The sequence below is a fragment of the Colias philodice genome, chromosome 9 (assembly GCF_061535455.1).
Source record: "Colias philodice isolate Cphi_HAF_F1 chromosome 9, ilColPhil1 Martin Lab GWU primary, whole genome shotgun sequence".
Lineage (NCBI taxonomy): Eukaryota > Metazoa > Arthropoda > Insecta > Lepidoptera > Pieridae > Colias > Colias philodice.
Window position 1 is genome coordinate 2,063,106 of NC_143094.1, and position 25,880 is coordinate 2,088,985.

A 25,880-nucleotide genomic window follows, 5' to 3' on the forward strand; every position below is an offset into this window, starting at 1 on the left:
CGTGTGTCTGTATGTGCGGATCCTTTTTCTTGTTAACACGATAGCGACCGAAATACTTTACTAATCGAGTCTTTTTTTTTCTCTTTCGCTTGAGTATGCTCAGGAATAGAACCCTTTCATTTTTCAGGGTCTGATTCGATGTGGTTTAATTGTTATTAAATAAACAAAAATAATAATTAATAAATATTTATTAAAAAAAAATTATGAGGCGTGCACTTTTGGATTTTCCAAATTATTTTATGAAAATGCATTTATATGAAGAGCTGACCATAATATTATAATTTTTTGTGTTGTTCTGCTGTATTGTTGTAAAATTTATATCAGTTGAAAAAAAATATTTACTTCAAGAGGAGAAAAAAATAAGCAATATTATTTTTATTGAGTAAGAGATCACTTAATTATTTATATATTCTAAAATTCTGATTATTTTCATGTAGCATCGGTGGTTCAGTGGTAGAATGCTCGCCTGCCACGCGGGCGGCCCGGGTTCGATTCCCGGCCGATGCATGAACCTTTTTGGATATTTTTTAAAGTGAAACTTTTATTACATCGTCTCAAACTTTTTGGTCTGTGTAGCGCATGTCGCGTGTATCGCGGCTGCCGAGTAGGTATACCTACTCGGCAGCCGACCGTCACGCGACATGCGCTACACAAAGCAGTGTTCGGAACCGTTCGAACAGTTTCACTTTTACCGTGGTTTCATAAACCACACAACATTTTTTTTTAACTTATTTACTTGACTATTTTAAATAAAATATATTTATTTTAATAAATCGTAAAAAACATATCAAATCGCTCAAATTAAAATAGCATTAAAAATTTAATCATAGTACGTCCATAAAAAAATTAATTAAAATTAATTATTAAAACAAACTAATTCAAGCAGAAAATGAGTACAGCTAATGTGTAGCCATTATGTTCACGAGAATCGGTTATTTCTGTTTAAATATTATTTTTATTTACTGGAACAAGGTGAATGCTGGTACGTACAAAAATCTGTATTTAAAAACATTGATACATTTTTAATAAAATAAGTAAGTATAAAGGCAGTTAGCCGCAGATAATATAATACTATGTTATAGCTTAGTTTAAAAAAAAAATGTCCAAAGTTCAGGTAAAAACTGCTCAACTACTTTTTTCTAATTCTAAAAGACGGGAGAAAATAAATATTACAATTTTGAACTATTTTTCTTATAGTCAGAACTTTATTAAAATTGTCAAAATGCACTCAGAAAAAATGTTAAAATTTTTCCATAACTACCTATACTCATAGAGCACCATCCACTATTTCTTAAGGATATTCAAACACCTCCTATTGCAGTACCTCCAGACTACTGCCTCCATAATCTAAATACAAGCGACTGCAAGGGAACTCCTACACCAGTATTTTACTACTACAAGCCAGGTTCCAGATGCGAGCTAGGCATTTGGAGAGGATGTCCCACTTATAACAAATTCGATGATGAATACCTCTGTTCTCATAACTGCGTGTTTAAATTCATTCAAGCCACGACGGAAGATAATTTTATTGATACTACAGGTAATTTGAGCTATGTTTGAGAGAACAAATAAATCAACCAACCCTGTGATCCCATATTTGTAAACAAAGACAATATGAGACCAAATAAAATTGCGTAAGAGTATTTTTATTGATCTCTCTAATTCGATATTGATTAACGATAAATTAGAAACAGACGAAGAGAAAGTTTAACGTGACAAATAATTATTGTGACAGTAACTTACAAAACTACAACACTTTCATTTAAATATTTCCAGCCTTATTGTAGATATTATTTTATCTATGTTCTGATTCCTTGTAAACACTCAAAAATATAATATATCTGTACGTTCCCTAACTTCCTCTTAATTAAAACCATCATGTTTCAGACCAATGTTCCAAAACAATAACTGAAAACAAATGCACGGACAATAAACAGAACATAGCCTACACTTACAAGGATGAGGACCAAGATTGTACACCTATCGTATGGGGCGACTGCAAATACCCAAACATATTCAAAGAGAAACAAGCTTGTATAGACGCCTGCGTTACAAATTGGCGAGATGACATGAACAAACTTGATGAAGCAGAAGTGAAGGAAATAGACAAATTACTAGTTGAATATCTATCTAATAATGTCACAGAAACCACCAAAAATAAACGTTTGAAATTGACGGAAGATTTGCCTGTGACGACGTTAACAACACCAATGATACCTTCGAATACAACTGAAGTAGTGAATGTTACTGAAGTAGTAACTGTGACTGAAGTAGCTTCGACAACAGCTATTCATATAACAGAAGAGAGTGTAACTGATGTTATTACAAGTACTAGAGGACCTAAAGGGCCGGCTCGAGAAGTTGAACTGCCCTAATAGAAAAAAGCGTTGTTCGTTGAATACTTTTCTTTTGATTTATATGTCCTTTTATCCAAATACTTAATTACTGATATGCGAGATATATACAGCCCTTGACAATTGAAATGGCAAACGTTATATTATTAGGTTGAGTGGTAATGTACTGATTTTAAACCAAACTAATTTATAAAGTTGGTTTTATTTTGACAGTCTGAGGGTTGCTTGTTAAATACTATATTATGCGTCTTATATACCTCGAATTGTACATACAGACCTACTTTTTCTTTCTCTATTTTTTTTTCTGTGTCAACATACAAAGCGAGGGCGGTAAGCGTTGCCCAATCATCAATTAGATTAGACTATTAAAAATGTCTCCATTGATTTATTAGCAATACCAATCCCATATCTGTAATATATACTTATGTCCGATCGCAGTATTATGCTGTCAATTATATTGAATATCAAAACTGTTATCTGTTCGTGGATCTTATCATCATTGACAGTTGTATACGATTTAATATTGCTCCAGATTCTCTGGTACATGGAACCCTGCCTTTCTCTTATTTTATGGGTTTTATTGATCGTTTTTTAGCTTTTTATATCTGCAACAATATTGGGTGCCATCATATTTTTATGGTTTTGGGTATAAGCGGAAAATATAACCGGCAAATTAATTGTGTTTTTATTCGCTTGGGTTCATAGGTTTTCTTCCATCGGTATAATAAATAGTATATCGGTAAATGTTTTTATCTATATTAATGTAGTGATTCTCATTAACCCCCAGTGATGGAAAAGATGTATTCACGTATACTTGTTAATAGTTTTCTTAATCCATCAGTCCACAGTAAGTACGTATTATGTTCAAGCAGTGTGGTGATAGGAAAGCGTGACCGGCCTGTATGCTCTGCTGGCTGTGCGTATGTAAACATTGTGTATAATTATTATGTTTATATGCATTAGCTAATTATTATGGCAAAATAAATAAAATATGTGTGGTTGTGCAAAATGGAGATTTGTTGTTCATAAAATAATGGAGAAAAAGTATTGAGATGAAGGTGCAATTTTGTGGTTTTTAAATAATAATGGTAAAAAAATATTAAAAATGATTAAGATGCAATAAAAAATGAAAAAGAAATTGCATCGGCCGGGAATCGAACCCGGGCCGCCCGCGTGGCAGGCGAGCATTCTACCACTGAACCACCGATGCTACGCATAATTTTCTGAAATAGAAGTACAATTTTTACACCTAGCTTATTTTTTAAAGAAATTGGTTCAATTTATACTATTGTAATAATATTATTTTATACATTGAGATCCTTTTATTTAAGATTGAGATTTATTTCGTGTTACCTACAGGCTACAGCTGAAGGTTCGTTATCTTAAACATTTTACTAATAAGTATAGATTCGAACTTTATCTATTTGCTCTATTGTTTTAATTTTCACACCAAGATTAATGAACATTCATTATTTGCTTGAAAATGTTGATATCTATAGAGAATGCATGGAAAAGCTCTTAGTACTTAGTTATTGAAGATAGTGTAGCGTAACTAAACGCAACTGAACCTTAGAAAAAAAAAAATATTTTACGCATTTCAAACAAACCGCCTAACATTAGACGTGTTCTAAAAACGATATTTATCACTTGTGTACACAATATTTTAATTGTTTTTCATGTGTTTGTACACGTGCAGCTCTGGAATATTTTTGACAGTTAAGTACTTAAATATACCTACAGCTAAAGTATTTGTAGAGTCTAGAGAGTCTATTTACGATAAATATCTATAAATGTACATAATTTTATGAAATTTTATTATTTGTAAGATACCGTTGTCCAGGCATTTTAATTTTTTAACAAGATAATGGAAATAAATAAAAATTAAATGTTCTAGAAGAATTTTTTATAATTTCACTATGACAATTTTTACAATTACTATGAAACTACATATAGCTGTTTTGTTAGCAAATTGTACTAAATATGCATGTACTAACTACACTATATAATATAATATACTGTGAAAAAAATAAACTACTAGCTGTGCCCCGCGATTTTACCCACAGTGCTCCTTTCCTGTCGGTCTTAGCGTGATGACAATATAATATAGCCTTCCTCGATATATGAACAATCTAACACCGAAAGAATTTTTGAAATCGTATCAGTAGTTCCTAAGAATAGCGCGTTCAAACAAAAAACAAACTCTTCAGCGTTATAATATTAGTATAGATATAGGACTTCTCTTCTGGCCCAGTTGGTTAAAAAATGCATTGTAAGGAAAAAATCCTCTTTTGTTGGTTCAAGTGTGAAGTAAGGAATTTGGTTGTTGTGAGTGCGTTCACCTTACTGCATTGTGAATAGAAAAAAATGGCTTCAACAAAAGAATTTTATCATCAGTTTTTTTTCTAGACTAGTATCTGTTTGCTAAGTACGGTTAATATAATAATACTAGCGGTCCGCCCCGGCTTCGCCCGTGGTACATATGAAAAATAGATGTTGGCCGATTCTCAGACTTACCCGATATGCACAGAAAATTTCATGAGAATCGGTCCACCCGTTTCGGAGGAGTATGCAGACTAACATTGTGACACGAGAATTTTATATATATAATATATACTATAGTAGTATGGTACTGACTACTGACTACTGAGATAAATGCTCGAAGACACGGTGTTCCAATTTCTACCCAAAATTGTTCAGAAATAAAATTGAAATCTAAAGTTAAAAATTCATTTATGCGTCAAAGTTTTTACAATAGAATTCCGCAAAGTTATAAAGAGTTGAATAATGCTAAATTTAAATCTTATTTAAAAATGTACTAGTTCATAGAGCCATAAGCCATACAGTAATTTGCGTAAACATAAAACTGATTTTAGGCATATATCACACGACATACAATTAGCTAGGTTGATACCTATTACGACTATTATTTTGGGAGCCTAAATAATTGAGAGGCAATATAAGACATTTACCAAATACTCCTAAAAAGGATTTATTTATTACATGTGCGTATAGTTTTACACGTCACTGATAACAACGCTCAACTAATCCATCGATCAGTTGGCCAACTGGTTGCGAAACTCAGATCTCAATGCCAAACGCTCAGTTGCATAGAAGCGCTGATAAGAGCTGCTTGTATACACGCGATTGTACAAACATCGATTTTATACGATTAAATCAATCGATTCTTTAATAATAAATACGATTCTAGCTTAAATCAATCGGTAGTTTAATGTCAATGGAAAGTGTCTAGATATTAATTACGTAGTAGAGTTGATGTAGAGTTTGAGGTAGATATAGTGTTTTATGATTTTGTGTGTGTAAGTGCTGTGTTGTGTTTTGTTTGTCAATTAGAAGGTGGATAAAATGTTTGGAGTTTTCATGAAACGGTGGAAGCCGAAAAGGTTTGTTTTTTATTTATTTATTTATTTTACAAATCGATTGATTGTTTGTATTATACAGTTTAATTGATTGATTGATTGTTTTATAAATCGTTATGTTAATGGATTGATAAAGGTGATTTTATATACCTATGATAAACATATACAAGTTAACTATCGTAAAATTAAAAGTCAACGTCGCAGAAACATTTCAGAAATAAATTAAAATATTATACGAATATCTAAAAAATATCGAAATATCGAAATTGCATATGGCTCTATCATACGAAAGATTCTGAACGAATGTTCATTACCAGCCTAAATAATAAATAATAATTAATATTTTTATCTACTACCTATTTGTCTGTATCTAAACTCTAGAGTTTTTTTTACCTAGGTAAAAAAAAATGCTAGGTCCTAGAGCTAAATGAACTCTGTTTATATATACGGATATTCGACTGAACTTTGTAGAGAAAAATATACTATTAAATGGTTAAAACCCTTGATGTATTTAAATTTATGACTACGTTGTTCCGTATGATAAATATTTAATTACCAGCTTTCCGCCCGCGGCTTCGCCCGCGTTTTCAGAGAAAAACCCGTTCCCGTAGGATTTCCGGGATAAAACCTATCCTATGTCCTTTCTCGGGTATCAAAATATATCTATACCAAATTTTATGCAAATTGGTTAAGTAGTTCAGGCGTGATTGAGTAACAGACAGACAGACAGAGTTACTTTCGCATTTATAATATTACCTAGTATGGATTACTGTGTAAATAAAATATTCGAAACTTCGTTATTTTAGGTCTTTATTAATTATTATAGTATTTATTACAAACATAAAAAAATAAAAAACTTTCCATCTCTAGGGGACTTTTTGAAATAAAATAATATGAAAGAAATTCAACTTTAATTGCGCTGGTAGAGTCCTAGAGTCTAGACAGCCTTTTCATGTATTAGGGAATTTTTGCATTTAAGTATTTACATAAACTTGTGAATAAATATACATAAATTGTAAATTGTGCTTACAATATTCATTAATTATTAAATATATTAATAACCGAATTGTATAAAATATAGTTAGACCAGTAGAAAAATAATATAAAAAAAAAAATAAAATATTTATATTTCTCATTCTAACTATTTCTAAAATTAAATCTTTTGAATAAAACCCAGCTAAAAAGGAATTCCACATAAAGCTATGTATAAAAACATAAGTCGTTATTGGGCAGTAATTTAATAAGTAAGTCACTAACCACAGTGCGGTTGTCAAGTAGGCAATTATTCAACAAAATATACAATATTGTAATTTAATCCAGCCTATATCGTTTCTACAACTGTGACAAATCTAACTGTGCTGCATATAGTTACAAATCTGTTCAAACATTTTGAAATTAGCATAGAAACATATTTTATAAAATAAAAATAAATTAATTATTAAACTATTTTCATTTTTAAATAAATCTAAAAGAGACTTATTCAAAAATGAAAATAGTGCTTTGCAATTTATTAGTTTACTATATTTCATGGGTTCGTCAGGACAAAGTATAAAACAGTAAAAAAATATTTATTACTGTTGTTAACAGTATAATTTCATACTACCTGAAATTATAACTTTCTTTTTAAGACGTAAATATAATTTCTAATGTTTGTTTGTTTGTTTGAAAGCGCTAATCTCGGGAACTACTGGTCCGATTTGGTCACACTGAAAGAATTATCTGAAAGAATTAGGTAAATATCGAGGAAGGCTTTATATCATCTCGCTAAGACCAACAAGAGCGGAGCACTGCGGCTAAAACACACATCTAGTAAATAATAAAATATAAAAAGTGAGTATTATAGAAAAATGTATATTGGCTTATTTAATAAAACTGGATCAAGATTAGGTCAAACATTAATATCTGCATTCGGTAAATGACAGTTTTACATGAAAAGCTCAAGGGAGGGAATATTACGTCATGTAGAGTTTTCTAGGTATTTCTACTGTCCATTTATATTATTAGTTTTTTGCTTTGTTATAAAAAAACATGGTAAAAAAGAGCGTGTGTGCCGAGTACACGTGTCAGAAGTGAAACTTCTTTTGGCAAGATTCAAAGATACCAAAATCATCGCCTTACTCTATGGCGTGACGGTATTGTCATGACGCGACCTTGAAATTTTACGCTCAACGCGCCTAAAGAAGTTTCACTTCAAAAGTTTAAAAATCTACCTATATATTTTTTTAAATGCATATGAATATTGTTTTTGTGAATTTTTACTATTGAAGTAAAGTAAAAGATGTGGATTCAAATTACGCTTCATGTCAGTCGTATTTTTTTGGTTAATCACTACATAGTATAAAACAAAGTCGCTTTCTCTGTCCCTATGTCCCTATGTCCCTATGTATGCTTAAATATTTAAAAACTACGCAACGGATTTTGATGCGGTTTTTTTAATACATAGAGTGATTTAGGGAGGTGTTAGTATATAATTTATTATGTTTTAGACAAAGCGGACGAAGCCGCGGGCGGAAAGCTAGTAATAAATATATTATGCTTGAAGATAAATTGATATACGAAGGGTAAAATTCGTTTGAACATCTCAAAATGGAAGCATTGGCCTGAATTAGGTCACTCGCCTCACAGAAGATCGATTTTGAGTTACAGATGTATTATTGATTATTGTGAAATTTAATTCAAAATATACAACAATTTCATAATAATATAGGTTTTTTTATGTTCAAGAAATATAGAGTAATTATTTGTTTTTAATATTTTATTATTAGAAAATATTTCAATGCTTTCGGAATAGGTATATTAATTACTTTTTGGTTCGAGGTTAAGTTTTCATTTGTCTATACCGATTTTTATTACTATTTATTATTTAATTACCAATGCAAAGTCTTCATTTCTTCGAGCTGCAAGAAATATGATATGAAATTGTTGTGATGTCTCAATTTCAAGAATCGGACACCCTGCATAGCCGAGTCAGGGATTTTAACATAGCATGCAACCAGTTCCAAAAACGTGTTGCCGTATCAAGTTAGATAAAATAATTTCAATGAAGCAACCAAAGATATATCATAGTGAAATGTTAACAAGAAAATGTGAATTCGCGGGAAACAATAGACTTCGAAACAGCTTGAAACAATGGACAAAAGGTGATGAAAATAATCGACAAAAACGCCGGATTAGAAAATCCTTTGTGACGTTGTATATGGTCTAGTGGTTAGTATACTGTAATATGTAATAAGACTGTACTAAGATTCGATTCTTTAAAGAAAGCATTTGTTTGTAAGTAGCTTCATAGTATAAAAAGTCACTCTGTCCGTTTGTATGCTTAGATCTTGAAAACTACGCACCGGATTTTGATGCGGTTTTGTTTTATTAAATAGATGAGTAGCTAGTGGATTTATTAATTAATTTGCTTAAATTACCAATTCAAAATAGTAAAAAAAATCAAGAAATGAGCGGCATACATTATGTAAGTGAACATTATAAAACAAAGTCGCTTTCTCTGTCCCTATGTCCCCATGTATGCTTAAATCTTTAAAACTACGCACCGGATTTTGATGCGGTTTTTTCAATTGATAGAGCAATTCTTGAGGAAGGTTTTAGTATATAAATTATTTACAAAGCGGGCGAAGCCGCGGGTGGAAAGCTATTTAATATTATATTAATAGCCAATAGACACATCTTTGTGTAATACTCTATAACTAGCATTGCTAACATGTAGCAAGAACTTACATATTATATAGTACATAATATTTACCACATAGCGTTATACAAAAGCAAACTATAAGAAATTCTCTGTTTACTTCCGCAAGGCTGTAAGTGCTCGTTTATGTTGTTACCATGTTGTTATCGCCATTCCGTTGATTAGCTCTGTTCTTGTTAGTTTGAGCAACTTAATCAGTAAGAAATAACTAAATATAAATAGAAGATATACTGAGTGATAAGATTGGGGAAAAATGTGGGTTCTGGGTCAGATTTCGATTGAAGAGGAGATATAAAATGACGTCTTGGAATCTGGAGAAAATATAAGCTATGGTAATAGAAATAAAGGCTGATGATTTGTTTTTATTGAGAGCTTTTTCATTTGTTTATAGTTAGGCTCGAATAGTTATAATATTGAAAACAAGCTAAGGCTTAACACGTTCACTGCGGCACCTAAAATGCCAAACTTACCGTTGTTGCGGCATGTCTTCCATACTTCACATCGGCAAGTTCACCACTGTGCGTCATGAGCCATTTTTATCACATCGCACCTTCTGACTTTGAACGTTAATAATTTCATGAAATTTCAAGATATTTCAAAAAATTTTTTTTCAGATAGTAGTATATATAGTCTAGTATATACCGCATAAATAGCTTTTAGTTTGACCCAATAGTTTAAAAGATATGAGGGAAAATGTAAACCCCTGATTTTGTGAAAAATTATTTGCCATCCCGCACTGCGTTGATACGGCATGTTTACAGTAATAGCGATGGGAAACACTGTAAAATAAAACATCGATATCGATATAAATCAATTTTGTATATTTCAGTTAACAGATAACGAGATCGTCGATACAAAAAAAAACACATATAAAACAAGGTACTTGATAGAGTACTATCAGGAAATTGTTCAGTAACTTTTGTTTTAATTTGTTCAGTAACTTTTGTTTTAATGTTTTATATTATTTTCACAACTGTCCTCACATTTTTGCATTTATGCTACGAAATAAAAGAAAATAAAAAAACTAAAGCCTCTAAGGTATCATTGTCATTTAAAAATTTGATAACGACGCGTGCCGTTCTGGTACATCACTATGCGAGACTGACACGCGGCGCGCTCGCAGTACAGTGCGGCATGAGGTGCTTGTCCATGGCAAAATATTTTACATACCGCACACAAAAGAAACAGTTTCTTTTCTATCGTTGTGTCCAATATTTTGCCATACGATTTTTAAACTAAATTGAGTCCTACTTCAAACTGTGATCACAAAAATATATTTGTCTCTTTTCTAGTCATTGATTAACATATAAAAAACCTCGCCGCACCACGGTGAAAACTGCGATTTTGGGCGCCGCACTGTGGTGTAGTCGCTGATGGCCCGATACTGGACATGCCGCAGTGAACGTGTTAAATAAATAAAAATAAAAAAGAGCATAAGTAAATATTTATTGTAAAAGAAGCGCTATAAACAGCCCAAATCTTATCCTACAGAAAAAGTTACGCGATCAATTCATAATAAAATCAATTATAAAAGTATGTTTCTAATTTTCTAGCTAGGTAATTTCTACAAACTTCAATACTAAATTAAATTTTATAAATTAAAATAGCATCAGATCTAGGTCATTCACTAACAAATAAACATATTACATTGACCTTAGAGCGTATCGCCTCATAGATACTCTACGTATTCGATAATAGATAACCGCTGATAAGGCGGCGCCAACGCACTTCAAGTGACAATAGGATAGTGCACTATGAAGGCGAGGTTTATCAACTTATATGAATAATGCTTTAACTCTATCATTTTGCTCTAGGATGTGAAAAACTGAGTGCTGGGGGATATACCTGTTAAGTGTCTCTATCATGCATAGAGTCCAGTGGAGGAGGCTCTACTGCCTCTACATTCTCTACACTAGTTTGGCTTAGAAGAATAACTTGGCTCTACCACAGCTCTACTTACATCTATAGCTCTGTTATTTATTACTATTGTGTCAGGAGAGTTCAAACTCAGCTCTTAGACTCCAGTTAACCTAACTTTTGGTACTAGTTAGTATGAAATAATTTTTTCAAAGTTATTAGGAATTTAGAAAATTTCACCATAGCGTGTTTTTACTTCAAATTGCCACTAATCTGAATACATCTTCCTCATTCTGACTGCTTTGCGTATTTAAATAATGAGGGTTTAATCACTTTAATTAATTTCCTACTACAGCCTACTTGACGTAAGAAAAAACACGGAAAATGTATCGTGACAATTGATTACTTAGCGGTGTTGCGCAAACCAAGCATTATTCGTTTTTATGCTATGTAATTAAAAAGGAGTTTTAAAATAACACGTTTCTTGGAAGTTTCGAGAAATGTTAGTGTTAGTTTAATTGAGTTATGTTACAATATTTGGAGTTGTCATCTCTTGTTGGATTGTTGGATTTTCTGCTGTAATGGATTTTGAAAACGAAGAAAACTAAATCAGCTTACATTACTGATGAAGTAGTGTGATCAAATTCCGGTTAATTACAGATGTTATGAATTGATAATAGATTCATTTTGTAACTCTTTCCTACTTAACTAAAATGTCTAGTATCAAATGCATATTTTATTATTTTTCAACAATCAGATAGTTCATGGATTGGACTTGTTACGTTAATAAAAAGAACAGTTGAAGTTTTAAATAAATCACTTGTGCATTATTTCTCGCATTGTTGTGTTGTCGCGCGAATATTTATAAAAATTAAACAGCTTTTAAACTTACGGCAGTGAAATTAATGAGTTTATATTCCCGAGTTCTATAGAAAATACATTTTAACCACTTTACAAGTACCACCCATACTTCCCGCAATACTGAGATAACATTGAAACAGATTATAATATCAAACTAATAACGCATAGCATAACTTCATTATGTTTAGTTGAAATTAATAATTACTTACCGCCCTTGTTACCTTGTACAAGTTAGACGTGGTTAGGGCTGTCAACTTTTAATTAATTAAATGTGTTTTATGTTGAATAGTTAAATATTATAATATTACAGTATGTAACCGAATTAAAGAAACGGTTATCAATTCATTTAATGGGTACATGTACGTAAAAATTCTTAAAATTATGTACTTATAATACAATTTAATGTGATTTACAAAATATTAAGATATGATTATGAGATTGTAATATTTTGGTTTGAACATACAACATTTTCTACCCCTTCAAGAGCTGTTCTCACGACAAGCATTATTTTCCTTAGACTAAAGGTGTTTAACCTATTACTATTTAACCAAAATTCAGTTTTCCACCATATACTTTAACACTTTAAATATTGTTTTCAATGTACCTATTTATAATCTTAGTTATTGCACATTTGCATCGCAAGCTAAGCAACCAATACCATTTTCCTTATAGTTACATGAAGTTTTAAAGTTATAGTACAAGTACAGTATTATATTATCTGTAGTTATAGTGCCCTTACCATAAGGTTGTCAGCCCTAAACTACACTAGTACTGCCCTCTGGCGGGGCCACCTGCAGTGAATTAAATTGAAAATTGGCCCTCTCGTATTGCCGGTCGTTTCATGCTGTGTGGCCACCCTTTCGCTTTTTTTATATTTTTCTAATGCTGTTATGGTATGTTGTTTCGGTTTTATGAACAAATCGTGTGTGAAAATTTAATCAATGTGTTGCATTCTGTTTTTTGTTTGTTTTATGAATTAATGTTCAAAATGACTATATAAATTAAAAGGTTGGTCTATAGTTACGTAAATGTTAGGTGATTTCGTTTTTGGTATAATAGGTATTTACTAGCTGTTCGCCCGCGGGTTCGCCTGCTTTGGCTAAAACTTAACAAATGATCTTCTAAAACTTGCTCAAGAGACAAGAACTATGCTATCGATCAGAAAAACCTCATCAAAATTTTGTATTATTATTATGTCTCTCTCCATAATACACGGGTACCACCAGAAGGAAGATACCCGGTCCTTTGGAAGGCTTACGTGGGGACACAGGTCCAACACGCAGAGGCCCTTTAGAGAATTTAATGTGTTGTGGGACACCAGCCGCAGCCTGCCCATGACTGCACTATAGAGATACAGCCCTGGGAAGTCCGCGGCCAATGTAGGACTATTGCAGAAAAATGGAAATGAACAAAACTGGGTTATGGAAGGGGGTGTTAGATGGACTGGTATATTGGTTCTATGGGGACTATGGACGTCTGCCTTTTCAATATTAAAAATTGAAAATAATGGCAGACGGTGACTCGCCAGTTCGGTCGATGGGCTCCCAAAAAGGTTACCGAGAATGGCAACAAGGGGGCAACATCAGCTGAACGGCTAGGGGTGTAGAGAGGTGCGGCACCGGTTTCACCATCACGGGCCTTAGGGCCCGGAGCGGGTTTCCCCGCTATTACGCCATTAGACACTTCCACCCCCGAGCATATAGCTCTGGCGGCTCCACTCTGGACGGCCAACAAAGGCAAGCCAGAGGTGGGGGATCCTGAACCTCGTCATTGTTCACTCCGAACTGCCACTGGGACAGTCCAGAGGTGAGGACAGGGGCCTCCCCCGGGAGCGCTCGGTTCCCGCGGGGTCGCTACTCCCCGACACCTCGCCACAAGGTGCCCTGCGGGGTGACTGACTGCACGGTTGGGATATCTATTGTAGATATGCCAACCGGGGGCGATGGGGTCGTCACATCCCTACGCCTTTATTATTATTATTATGTTTCTCATTTCCATAATACTCGGGTACCACCAGAAGGACCAGTACCCGGATCTTTGGAAGGCTTACGTGGGGACACGGATCCAACACGCAGAGGCCCTTTCGAGAATTTTAATGTGTTGTGGGACACCAGCCGCAGCCTGCCCATGACTGCACTATAGAGATACAGCCCTAGGCAGTCCGCGGCCGATGTAGGACTATTGCAGGGTATGGAAATTTAATAATGGGGCTATGGATTGGGATGCTAAATGGACTGGTATTGGGGACTATGGGAAACTATGGCACCTGCCTTTCTACTAAAATAAAGTAAAAATATGTTGGCAGGTGGTGACTCGCCCTCTCACTGTATGGGCCCCCGAAATAAGTTGTATGGGCCCCCGAAATAAGTTATTATTATAAAATCCGTTGTTGATGTTATTTATGTCGTAAAATGATTGGATTATTATTTGAGCTGTTTTTGAAATTTCTATAAAATTAGTTTCAAGTTTAAATTCGTTTTTAATGGATGACCTCATTCAATAAACAATCAAATGTTATGTAACATATCGACATTTCGATGTTTGTGGCGACAAGGTTAACTTTAGAAATAAGATTTTAAAATATACATATGTGTTTAGTTGTATGGTTTCAACCGTATCATCCTAATTTTTGAGTAAATAGCTTAATATTCAACGTATATAAAGGCTATTGTAGATATTAATAATATTAAGTTTCGAAAAAAATGAAAAATTCGTCTGAAAAAAAAAATGCAGGAAAATATTTTTGACGTTGGTAACATATTCTTTTTACATTTAAATACAAATTTACAGTGTAAACAAGATGTTTCTATATTATTTAATGAAAAATTAATGTAAAAAAAACATTATAATTATCCGCAAATAAAGTAGGAACAAAAAATCTTGTGAAAAATAACAAAATAAAGTTTGCTCTCTATTTAGTAATTGGTCAATGAACTTTACATATAAAATCTTCTATTCAATAAGAAGACATTTGCAACTATTTTTTGTCAAGACTTGCATTCAATATTTGCGTTCAATTTTTTTACTTGTATCCACGTGTAAACAGTTGCGTACAATTCTTGAAGGGCAAATAACATGCAAATAACGCACTTAATTCATTGCATTCAATAATTGCACTTGAATGTACAAGAAAATTGTATCGTCTAAATCTCGCTTAACACGCAAGTAATGAAGAAAATAAAGAAAAGAGGTCATTACCCTAGCAATTTATTATCTATGGTATATTTTGTTTTTATCTATAGTGCATGATTGCATGCCCTGAGGATGGCACGACTGCCTGCATATTGCAAGGCTAACTTGAGTATTTTAAACCCAATCTTCTCTTAGATATATTAATGAAATGAAAATTAGTATGTTGCAGCTATCTGCAGCCATTTATATGGAGCTAGTCAAACTATAAATTACATAATTAAATGATATTCACTACCATCGCTACATATAAAATTAAGTTGTTTTCTCTGTTATGCTTATTGCATACGTGCTTAAATCTTTTAAACTACGACACGGATTTTGATGCGGTTTTTTTCAATAGATAGAGTGATTCAAGATGAAGGCTTAAGTATAATTTATATGAGGTTTTAAGCAAAGCGGGCGAAGCCACGGGCGGAAAGCTAGTAACTGATAAATTGTGATGAAACATATTTTTATTGGTCCTTCGAGCGGGATTTACGAAAATTATATTATGATAGAAAGAAAATAATTCAACACTGTCGAATAGATAACTATTAACGAAAAGAGGACCCTATTTTTTTATTTTTTTTTATATATTTAATGGTAGCCTTATAAAACCTAACTTAACCTAACTTTGATTAGTCAATCCCCTACAAAGCAATCTACATAGATTTTATACTAATAATTGTACATTAAGTATTAATCCTACAATATTGCCTATAGATTCATTAATAATACAATATTCTAAGTAATAAATTACGTCTAAAATAGCAATGATTTAGCGAATAACGATTAACTGTGATCACCTTGAACCCCCGATTTAGCTTACGAATTAACAAATCCAAAGGCCTTGGGCCTGCTTATCCAAGTGTCAAATACCTATATGAATAGTGCTAAATGTAAAGGTATTGGAGATAATGTATTTTAGGTAAATAATGAATGGGACTAGTCAATTTAATGGGAACTTAAAGCAATTTATTTAATAGAAGGTCCTAAAAACAAATATAGTGCGTGAGACTTGAAAATATCTGAATTAATTTTTGCGACTTTATGAAAATGCCAGCATTATTGTCACTTAAAACAAAAACGAACTTAAATATTGTCAACTAATTATTTTGAATTTAGGTAGTTAGTTGATAACATAATAATAATAAAAAAATGGCTTTGCGAGTTCAAGGCGAATATGTTTTCATTCACACAATAATACATCTTTATTAAAAAAAATACATTAAAAATCTACCCTTGCCTTTAATTTCATAATAAAACCATACAAATATTATCCATCTTCATCAAAGAACCATTCGCTAAATAGAGAGCGAGAAAAGAAAGGAAAAAGCATAAAAACGTTAATTACTGAATGAATGAGCAATTATAAATTTCTTTTGCAATCCGTACGGCGATTTCACAATAACTATCTACGTGCACAAAAACATTTCTATAACGTTGTTGCATAAATACTGATAAATTAATAAATAGCAAGTTTATTTTACGAGTAATTATTAAATGTTTAGAAAATTATTTCTTTATTTATTCCTATTTGTTTTAAATATGCCTCATAATTTGATTTAAATCATCACTACGTCTACATAGTATAAAACAAAGTCACTATCGCTGTACTCCCTATGTAAGCTTATTTCTTTAAAACTACGCAACGGATTTTGATGCGGTTTTTTAAATAGATAGAGTGATTCGCGAGGAAAGTTGTAATTGACAATGTAAGCGGATAAAGGTGCGGAATGCTATATTATAGCCAAAGATTAAGTTTTTTTTATCCAGCCTATTTTTTATTATTTCAATAAGATCCGACGCTTGAATAAATACATATTATTATATACACTATCTAAACTAATTTATACTGTGTTACATTATTTATTACCCATATATCATGAAACAAGGAACACATACTTAGTATACAGTATTGCAATAATAACGTTTCTGCCTATAAATGGTAATTGAATGTACTAAGGTCAATTACTCCTTCCCGTTGCTATATCGAGATGGTTATGAAAGAGCATTTATTCATTATTAATTAATGATTATTCATTCGATTGATTGTTTTTTTTTTATTTGGACTACCTATATAAATATATCTAGTATACATATACGTCTTGAGCTTATGTTCATTAGTTACTAGCTTTCCGCCCGCGGCTTTGCTCTCTTCGTTTATAACTTGACAAATTATGTGCTAAAATGTTCCTCTTGGACTCTATCTATAAAAAAACCCCATCAAAATCAGTTATCGCAATTTTAAGGTTCTAAGCATACGCAGACGGTGGAAAGTAAGCTTTGTTTTATCTAGTGATTCTAAGAAATAAACTCTACAACGAGGTAGGTACGAATTTAGCATCTTCATCGCTTTTGGTAACGTGGACGAAAAGTACAAATTGATACTTATCTATTGCAGATTTTTTCTTTACATTACATTATTATTTACTAGATTTCCGCCCGCGGCTTCGCCCGCGTTTTCAAAGGAAAACCCGCATAGTTCCCGTTCCCGTGGGATTTCCGGGATAAAACCTATCCTATGTGTTAATCCAAGTTACCCTCTATATGTGTGCTAAATTTCATTGTAATCGGTTCAGTAGTTTTTACGTGAAAGAGTAACAAACATCCATACATCCATACATCCATACATCCATACATCCTTACAAACTTTCGCCTTAAGAAGATTATCAAAATATTTATTGGCATTAATTAATGCGAATATTGAGGTTTTTGTCCGTAATCACCATGCTAGAATTGTGGATAGCCCTATTTATCTTTTTTTGTGTTTCAATGGGTGCTAGAGTCGTATACGAGTAATTGTGAAAGTGACATTTTGTATAAGTAGATAACAAAAAAATAGAGAACTTTTGGCGCGATTTTATTCTTCAAAAATTCTTGACCACGAATCGATTTATTTTTGGTAAAAAAAAATAAATTTTGTATGCAGTGAAGTTTTTGTCTATCATTTATTTTGAAACTATAGCATTTCACGCATAGTTCATTTAAGCATAGTACAAAATGGTTTAAGTTTGGTTTAAGCCTCTGTAAGTCTATAGATTTTAATCTCCTATTTCACAGTATACCTTCCTACAGGTAGGTAAATGTTAAGTGCGTGTATTATTGTAGTAACGATAAATAGACGCTTGTTAATAACCAAATGCCAAATGACAATGCCTTATTCATACTTGTATAAATCAAACAGATGACGTCACAGCTTACAAAATGTTTATTGGTTTATTTTGAAATGTTTACATAACTTACATACACTCTTGTTTCAAGGCAATTGACATACGAATCCACTATACAATTATTAGAAGTAGCGTAGCGTATTAACAGTTTTAATTTAGTTTTAAATACATAAATAATACTTTGTTTTCGTTATACATATAGGTATATTCGCCCAACAAAATCGGTAAAAATCACAAAAGTAGTGGTCTACACTTTGACAATTTGCAAGTCTATTAAAAACTACCAACAAAGAAAGACTGTGAAGTTTATAGCATTTTTAAGAAATATTTTAAAACTTAAAGACAATAATATAATATATTTTGACGAGAAAATAGGTATGACACGAACAGCGCATTAGTATTACAATAGGCAATAAATATTTATCATGGAATATGTAAATAAATAGATATTTATCAATAATTATAAATTTAACCATACACCATTAGCAACGGCTGTTTGCCACACCTTGTTATGGCGTAATAATGAATTATTTATATATGTACTAGACTAGCTTAGCGCCTGGCTTTGCCCACTTTGTAGAAAATTTAACAAATTATATTACTTATAGCCATGCTTATAGTAAAACATTTCTCAAGAACCATTTTATCTATTAAAACAAACCTCTTCAAAATCCGTTGCGTCGCGTAGTTTTAAAGATCTAAGCGAACAGACAAACGGACACTCACAGCTCTCAATCAGGAAGCTAATAGACCGGACTCTCAGTGGAGTTTCGTTTGCAAAAATCGCGGACCTAAATCTGACTTCTGATATATATTGTATAGATCCCAGACATCCTATAGACAGATGTTGCCAACCAGTTTTGTGGTCCCCCTGCCCGCACCCCGGTAATTAAATATGGCATACAAAGAAAAAAATAAAAATTTCCAAAACATGCCGTGTGGGGTATCAAATGAAAGAGCTTATTGAGTAGATCACGAATATATAGCATACTATATACATTTCTTACACTTTCTCTAAGATTTTTTAGAAAATTTACGAAAATGGTCCATTTTTGAGTTAACTTTAAATCACTATAGATTGAAAACTCATGAATATATTTTTTAAATTATTATTTTAAATAATTAACAATAGTCCATTGTTTACGATTCAATATTTCGTACAGTGAAATAGTTGCATGGGGGAGTGGGGGGAGCATTCAAAGATGGCGAGTATATTTTCAAGTTCATATAGTATATAGTTATTTTCATCAAATCCACCACATAGCTCACTTATATTATATTACGAACTATTGAATCATAAACAATGGACTATTGTTAATTATTTAAAATAATAATTTAAAAAATATATTCATGAGTTTTCAATCTATAGTGGTTTAAAATTAACTCAAAAATGGACCATTTTCGTAAATTTTCTAAAAAATCTTAGAGAAAGTGTAAGAAATGTATATAGTATGCTATATATTCGTGATCTACTCAATAAGCTCTTTCATTTGATACCCCACACGGCATGTTTTGGAAATTTTTATTTTTTTCTTTGTATGCCATATTTAATTACCGGGGTGCGGGCAGGGGGACCACAAAACTGGTTGGCAACATCTGTCTATAGGATGTCTGGGATCTATACAATATATGTATATCAGAAGTCAGATTTAGGTCCGCGATTTTTGCAAACGAACATCTCCTTGGAGCCTGCTCTATAATGTTTCTGACATGAAACATATTTTTGTTTTAATTTTCAATAATATAATTACACAGTTTACGATCATGATATAGAGCTTATTTTCAGTACAATATTCAACATCCGATATGGTCTAGTGGCTAGGATACCTGGCTCTCACCCAGGAGGCTCGGGTTCGATTCCCGGTATCGGAAGAACTTTTCTATTATTAGTTTAATTTTTCATAATACTGTTCTCGTGTATGTTTTATGGAAATAACATTATTTTTCTTGATATTATAAGTTTTCACTTGAACGATATTTTTAATTTAATTTTAAAGATCGAATAAAGTGCTATTGAAAAAAAGTAATATTATTCGGAGAAAAAAAATCATGTTACTAATATTCAAAAAAGTTATTTTCATTCATAAGCACTTTTACTTTTCGCTGTGATAAATTTTAGTTATAAGTGAAAGGTGTGACTGTTTAAATGTACTCTGGTTAAATTTAAACCGTGATTAGTGACCTAGATGATGTGTCACTGTTTCGTTTTAACTAAGTGGGACAAATTTATTAATAACACGTTATTTGTAAAATTGTAGTATCTAGGGTGTATACAGTATCATTACATTATCTAAATTTTTGGTAGGTAATATTATTTTTAATTAACATAAAAAATGTTGTATTTTTTTTTATACAGGAATATGATATGTAAAAGTAATTAAATAAAAATAAAATATAGTCATAACGAATAATTATTATCCAACAAAAAGTGACTTGCATCGGCCGGGAATCGAACCCGGGCCGCCCGCGTGGCAGGCGAGCATTCTACCACTGAACCACCGATGCTGCATTTACAAATTTGAAAAGACGGATTAGAAAATAATATCTAGTATTTTAATGTTATATTTTCACTATCTTAATCAATTTGATTATGCTTTTAATTTATCGTGAAATAGAAAGCATACAAATTATAATTTGAGAATTTAAGTTAATATTTAAGATGTAAATGTTATAAATTTTAAATTGCTATAAATTACCTACCACTTTTTTCCTTGTACAATTAATATTTTAAAGTATAAGTAGTGAGCGAATTTTTTATTTGTTTGACCATTGACTAGGGATATCGCCAGATACACCCCATTGACTTACCGCTAAATGTAACTAATATTCAAAGGTGTTATTATAATATATGTTATTTAATACCTATTTTATATCCCATTAAAATAATTTTATCACATAAAAATATCGGGTGTCATGAGTCATCTTAACATCAATATCGGACACGGAACGAAAATGTTTTCAGTTTTCCGAAGTAGGTCGCAGGCCGCAGCCCTCGATACTGTGTCAACAGGGAATTAGATAGGGTTGTCAAAAATAAGTTATTAATATACTGAAAAATGATGGTCAGCAGTTTAATTAGAAATAGAAAAAATCTTTATTGCAAAGTTTTAAAATAATACAGTTAAAATTTGGGAAAATAACAATAAAATTATTCGTTTTTCAGCGGTGGTTTACTTAAATGTGAGTTTTCTTGAGTGAAACACGTAATTTTTGCATGAATTCTTTTATAAATGAAATAGTCCTGATTATCTTTTATTGACAGTCACACCACAGAAAAGTTTTTTTATAAAATTTTATAAGGAGAGTTCGTACTTTGATTCAGAAAATATTAATAAAGAAAACCCCAGGAATGGATATTAATATCGTATAATATATCCAGTAATTGCAATTTCATCTCCTGGTAAAATGCTTTTTACTATGCTTCTCCTACACTACATCGTTTGAAGGAGTTCCTTGTCTTAGCAATAAGACCTGTTTGTTCAGTGTTCACATTTAATTTATGTACAATATAAATTACTAGCGACCCGCCCCGGCTTCGCACGGGTGCAATGCTGATACTAAATACACTACAGAAAAATTGTGAACGTTGTATAGGTATAAAAAAAATATAGCGGCCCGCTCCGGTGAGTCCGGCATCGCACGGGTATAAAATACATAGCCGGGCGGCCGCAAACGCTACGTCCCGCAATTTTTAAATCTGTAATATCTTCGAAAATATTCACTTAAATCATACGGTGTAAAGGGCTATATAGATCTATATTAAATGAACAATGTATCCATGGTATTTAATTGGTTAAGGATTAATGCTGTATTGGTTAAAATCGCTTCGAAAATTAACCATTATTTGTCGTAAAAAGTAAATGACAAAAAAAAGTTATTGTGGGTTATCCATAAGAGATAGACATATACCATCGCGGACTTTTCTGTAGACCTTTTCAATGTGTATAATACTTAGTACATTATTTTGATAAAACTCGTAGGGTTCAGCCTGCGTTTGCAATGTAAGCGGAATAAATGTAATTTTTTACGACATCACATTAGAAACCTCAAAAATAACAGTACTTCTCCACTACTTAATGGATCTTATTATACATATAAACCTTCCTCTTGAATCACTCTATCTATTAAAAAAAACCGCATCAAAATCCGTTGCGTAGTTTCAAAGATTTAAGCGTACAAAGGGACATAGGGACATAGGGACAGGGAAAGCGACTTTGTTTTATACTATGTAGTGATAATGTGTTTTCTTATTATCTTCGACCATGTGGCAGCCCTCACTTTCAGAGGCCTCTCAGCTTTGCCGTATCGTAAAGGAAAACCTCTCACCGTCTTAGCCCACTACTTCATTTACTCGTTCTTAATGTGTAAAACCAATTACTTGCTTATTTTCGGCTTACAGTATGAGTGAAAAGTTACCCTAGACTGAACCAAAATATAATTAATCCTTTGGAATTAAATACTGTGACATTTTTTTATATCCTACTTTCCAATGGTATCATAACCGCATACTTTCTTATAGTACTGCTATTTTAAATGTTAATACGATTGTAACATTGTTACGCAAAAACAACTGAAATTTGGTACAAATATTATGTCTTATCGTTTGTAATAGACCGATTTTGAAAATAATGTCACCAGCAGAAAGCTGTATAAATGCTCTATACATAGTCTTTAATTTATATGTCTTTAAAGGCCAGGGCGAGCGGCTAATATAAACATTTTATTCGATAATGGTGGATCTTCCGTGGGATTCCCAAGAGCATTTGTTTCTCAGGGGCGTGTACCCCACGCACGTGCCTGCTTCTTAACGACAGGTGGAATCCGTCAAGCTTGAATAGACCAATTTTTTATATGAATATCCTAGTTTTGTATACAATTTGAGGTGTTGTATAAATGCCAATGTGTTTGGCTTTTATATGGAAGTGTGGAAATGGTAATAATATGACTAAATAAAGCGGAAATGAATAAAATTTATTCTATTTATCAATTCTTTATCCAAACACTTATCCACATTTAGTAATTTAATCATAAAGCAACAATAATTATTATATCAACTCTATAAATAAATCAAAATTTACATACGTAATTATTTACGTAAAGGTTACTTTTACGAATCCTATCCAAAGGTTGCCTGGCAGAGATCGCTTGAAAGCGATAAGGCCGCCTATTTAACATGTTGTATCTGTCTTATATGTTTTTTTCTTTTCTTGTCTTTTCTTCTGTATGTGTGTGTTAAATAAAGAATTTTGTATTGTATTGTATTGTACTTTTACGTACCTACCCTTACCGTACGCTTAATTCATTTGAATTCCTTGCTGCTTTCTCATTAAAGACTAGCTGTGCCCCGCGGTTTTAACCGCAGTACTCCGCTCCTGTTGGTCTATAGTCTTAGCTTATAGTCTTTCTCCATAATGGGCTATCTAACACCAAAATATTTTTTCAAATCGGACCAGTACTTCCTGATATTAGGGCGTTCAAACAAACAAACTCTTCAGCTTTATAATATTAGTATAGATTAGCTTACTACCACCAACGGTGTGAAAAATTTCACACCATTTGTGAATGCTACCTAGGTATGTTACAAAAAAGCTAGAAATCTTAGTCGTAATCTCAAAGTCGTTTCAAAAACTGGGGCGCAGCTTCTGGGAGCTTTGTAAGCTGCGGTTTCACCTTTGTTCTGCTTTGTAAAGTTTTCGATATTAATGTCACTTGGAGTTGCTGTATGTATTTGGGAGATATTACTGTGTTGAATAGTTTAATGTTTATTTGTGTCTGTATTGTTCAAAAATGACGTTTCAAATTAACGATACCTATGACGTATTTAACAGCTTTTTACGAGCTAACTATGTAATAGGTATGATATGGGATGTTCTTAAAGTTTCGTGTATCCGTTTTTGGTCATTATTCCTTAAAAATAATTAATACATTTTCTGAATATTAGGTATAATATTATGATTCAAATAATGTAAAAACCTTTTCTATATGTATCTGGGGTTTAATGTAACACATTTTAACTTACCTTCACAGACTCTTATCTTTAAACAGAAGCAGATTAGCTTTCTTTTGTTTATCGTTAAAACCCGTTGCTGCATAGAAATCAACAACTTATGATGGAATCATAAGTAAATATTTCCACACACTTAAGATGCCCTAAATAGTTATATTGTCTATGTTAATCTCATATTTTTAGTTTGATCTAAATTTATTATCTTTCGAAAATAACTTTTTTTGCTTTATTTTTTTTTCTAAGGTACAGTGTGAGCGTTGTAACTTGTAACCAAGAGGTCCCGGGTTCGACCCCCATAATACATCGATATAGTAGTCACAGAAGATAGATATTAGTTGCTAAAAATGAAGCAGATGTGAACCGCATCAGACCCATACTTAACAAAGGGACCTTTTTGCAGACCATAAAAGAAATGATTACATAATATTACTGCATACATAAAAACGTAATCTTTCTTTTAGGGTAGCCAGTCTTTTTTCTAAAATAACATTATAATGTAGAAAAAATAGTACCGTAGAGAATTGATAAAAAAATTAAAACTCCAGCTATTTAGCTTACATTTTACAATTATCATCTATTATGTAATATTACGATGATAATTGTAAAATTTAATAGAAATAGATGGACCTCAGTACATAATCTTCTTATATTTTTATTAAAACTGAATACATATAAAGGAGGCAACCCTACCTCCTTCCGGTACAGTCGGGTAAAATGTACATTAACTGTATATTTCGTTAAAATAATAAAGCCTAACTGTTCCCTTTGTTTATGGGCAGTGGTAAACACTTCCGTTACCTCAAAAAATGTAAAAACCGCTAAACAAACAAGGGTTTTGTACATGATTTTATGTTATTAAATATTTATGTTTACTTGTGTAAAAAGGTATGTTAATAATTGTATGTTATTTCTCAAATGTATGGCTGCAGTTTATACAATGTTTAACCACAGGTTTAACTTTTAATAAACTTAGAATATAATACCATCAGATTGTGTGGTTGAATATTTAATATACTTTCTGTCTTTCTTAAATATGTGAGTTTCAAACGCTGTAAATACAAATTTAAGAGCATTGCAGTGTATTACATTATAATACATTACACAAATTCACATCACTCAATATCCCGGTGTTAAATATTTGGTAAACAAGACAAGAGTGTACTCTGTAAAACAAGAATTAGTGTACCTACAATGCTACAAAAAATCTTCTTTCAAGGGACAAAACATACACATGAACTGAAACATTAACCTTCAATTAATTAGTATGCATATATACAAGTTATTTACAAAGTATATAGGTACTAAAAATATTTGTAAAACGCTCAAATAATATCTATACTAATATTATAAAGAGGAAAAGTTTGTAATTATGTAAGTATGTAT

General features: G+C 32.1%; 2 protein-coding genes and 4 non-coding genes across 6 annotated transcripts in view; 4 read left to right on the forward strand and 2 right to left on the reverse strand.

The window, feature by feature from the left end:
* Positions 1–436: 436 nt before the first annotated feature.
* On the forward strand, positions 437–507 carry TRNAG-GCC (transfer RNA glycine (anticodon GCC)). Its single transcript has one exon. It is a non-coding gene; the product is annotated as a tRNA-Gly (tRNA).
* Positions 459–2,375, forward strand: LOC149485661 (uncharacterized). Its single transcript, XM_089698564.1, has 3 exons — positions 459–486; positions 1,322–1,540; positions 1,888–2,375. The coding sequence occupies exons 1-3, from the start codon at positions 459–461 to the stop codon at positions 2,373–2,375; spliced, it is 735 nt and encodes a 244-aa protein (XP_089554690.1).
* A 1,118-nt stretch (positions 2,376–3,493) lies between these two features.
* On the reverse strand, positions 3,494–3,564 carry TRNAG-GCC (transfer RNA glycine (anticodon GCC)). Its single transcript has one exon. It is a non-coding gene; the product is annotated as a tRNA-Gly (tRNA).
* Positions 3,565–5,468: 1,904 nt separating this feature from the next.
* LOC149485663 (uncharacterized) overlaps positions 5,469–25,880 on the forward strand; it is a 361,945-nt gene continuing 341,533 nt past the window's right edge. Inside the window, exon 1 of the mRNA XM_089698915.1 lies at positions 5,469–5,755. Coding sequence (XP_089555041.1) covers positions 5,718–5,755 — 38 coding nt within the window. The 5' untranslated portion in view covers positions 5,469–5,717. The remainder of the gene's footprint in view (positions 5,756–25,880) is intronic.
* TRNAE-CUC (transfer RNA glutamic acid (anticodon CUC)) lies at positions 20,291–20,362 on the forward strand. Its single transcript has one exon. It is a non-coding gene; the product is annotated as a tRNA-Glu (tRNA).
* Positions 20,925–20,995, reverse strand: TRNAG-GCC (transfer RNA glycine (anticodon GCC)). Its single transcript has one exon. It is a non-coding gene; the product is annotated as a tRNA-Gly (tRNA).

Excerpts from the sequence above, each read along its gene's own strand:
- LOC149485661 (XM_089698564.1), top strand. The coding sequence starts at position 459 with ATGCTCGCCTGCCACGCGGGCGGCCCGG. Across the intron at positions 487-1,321 it reads CTGCCACGCGGGCGGCCCGG|TACCTCCAGACTACTGCCTC; the intron begins GTTCGATTCCCG and ends CTCCTATTGCAG. Across the intron at positions 1,541-1,887 it reads TAATTTTATTGATACTACAG|ACCAATGTTCCAAAACAATA; the intron begins GTAATTTGAGCT and ends ATCATGTTTCAG.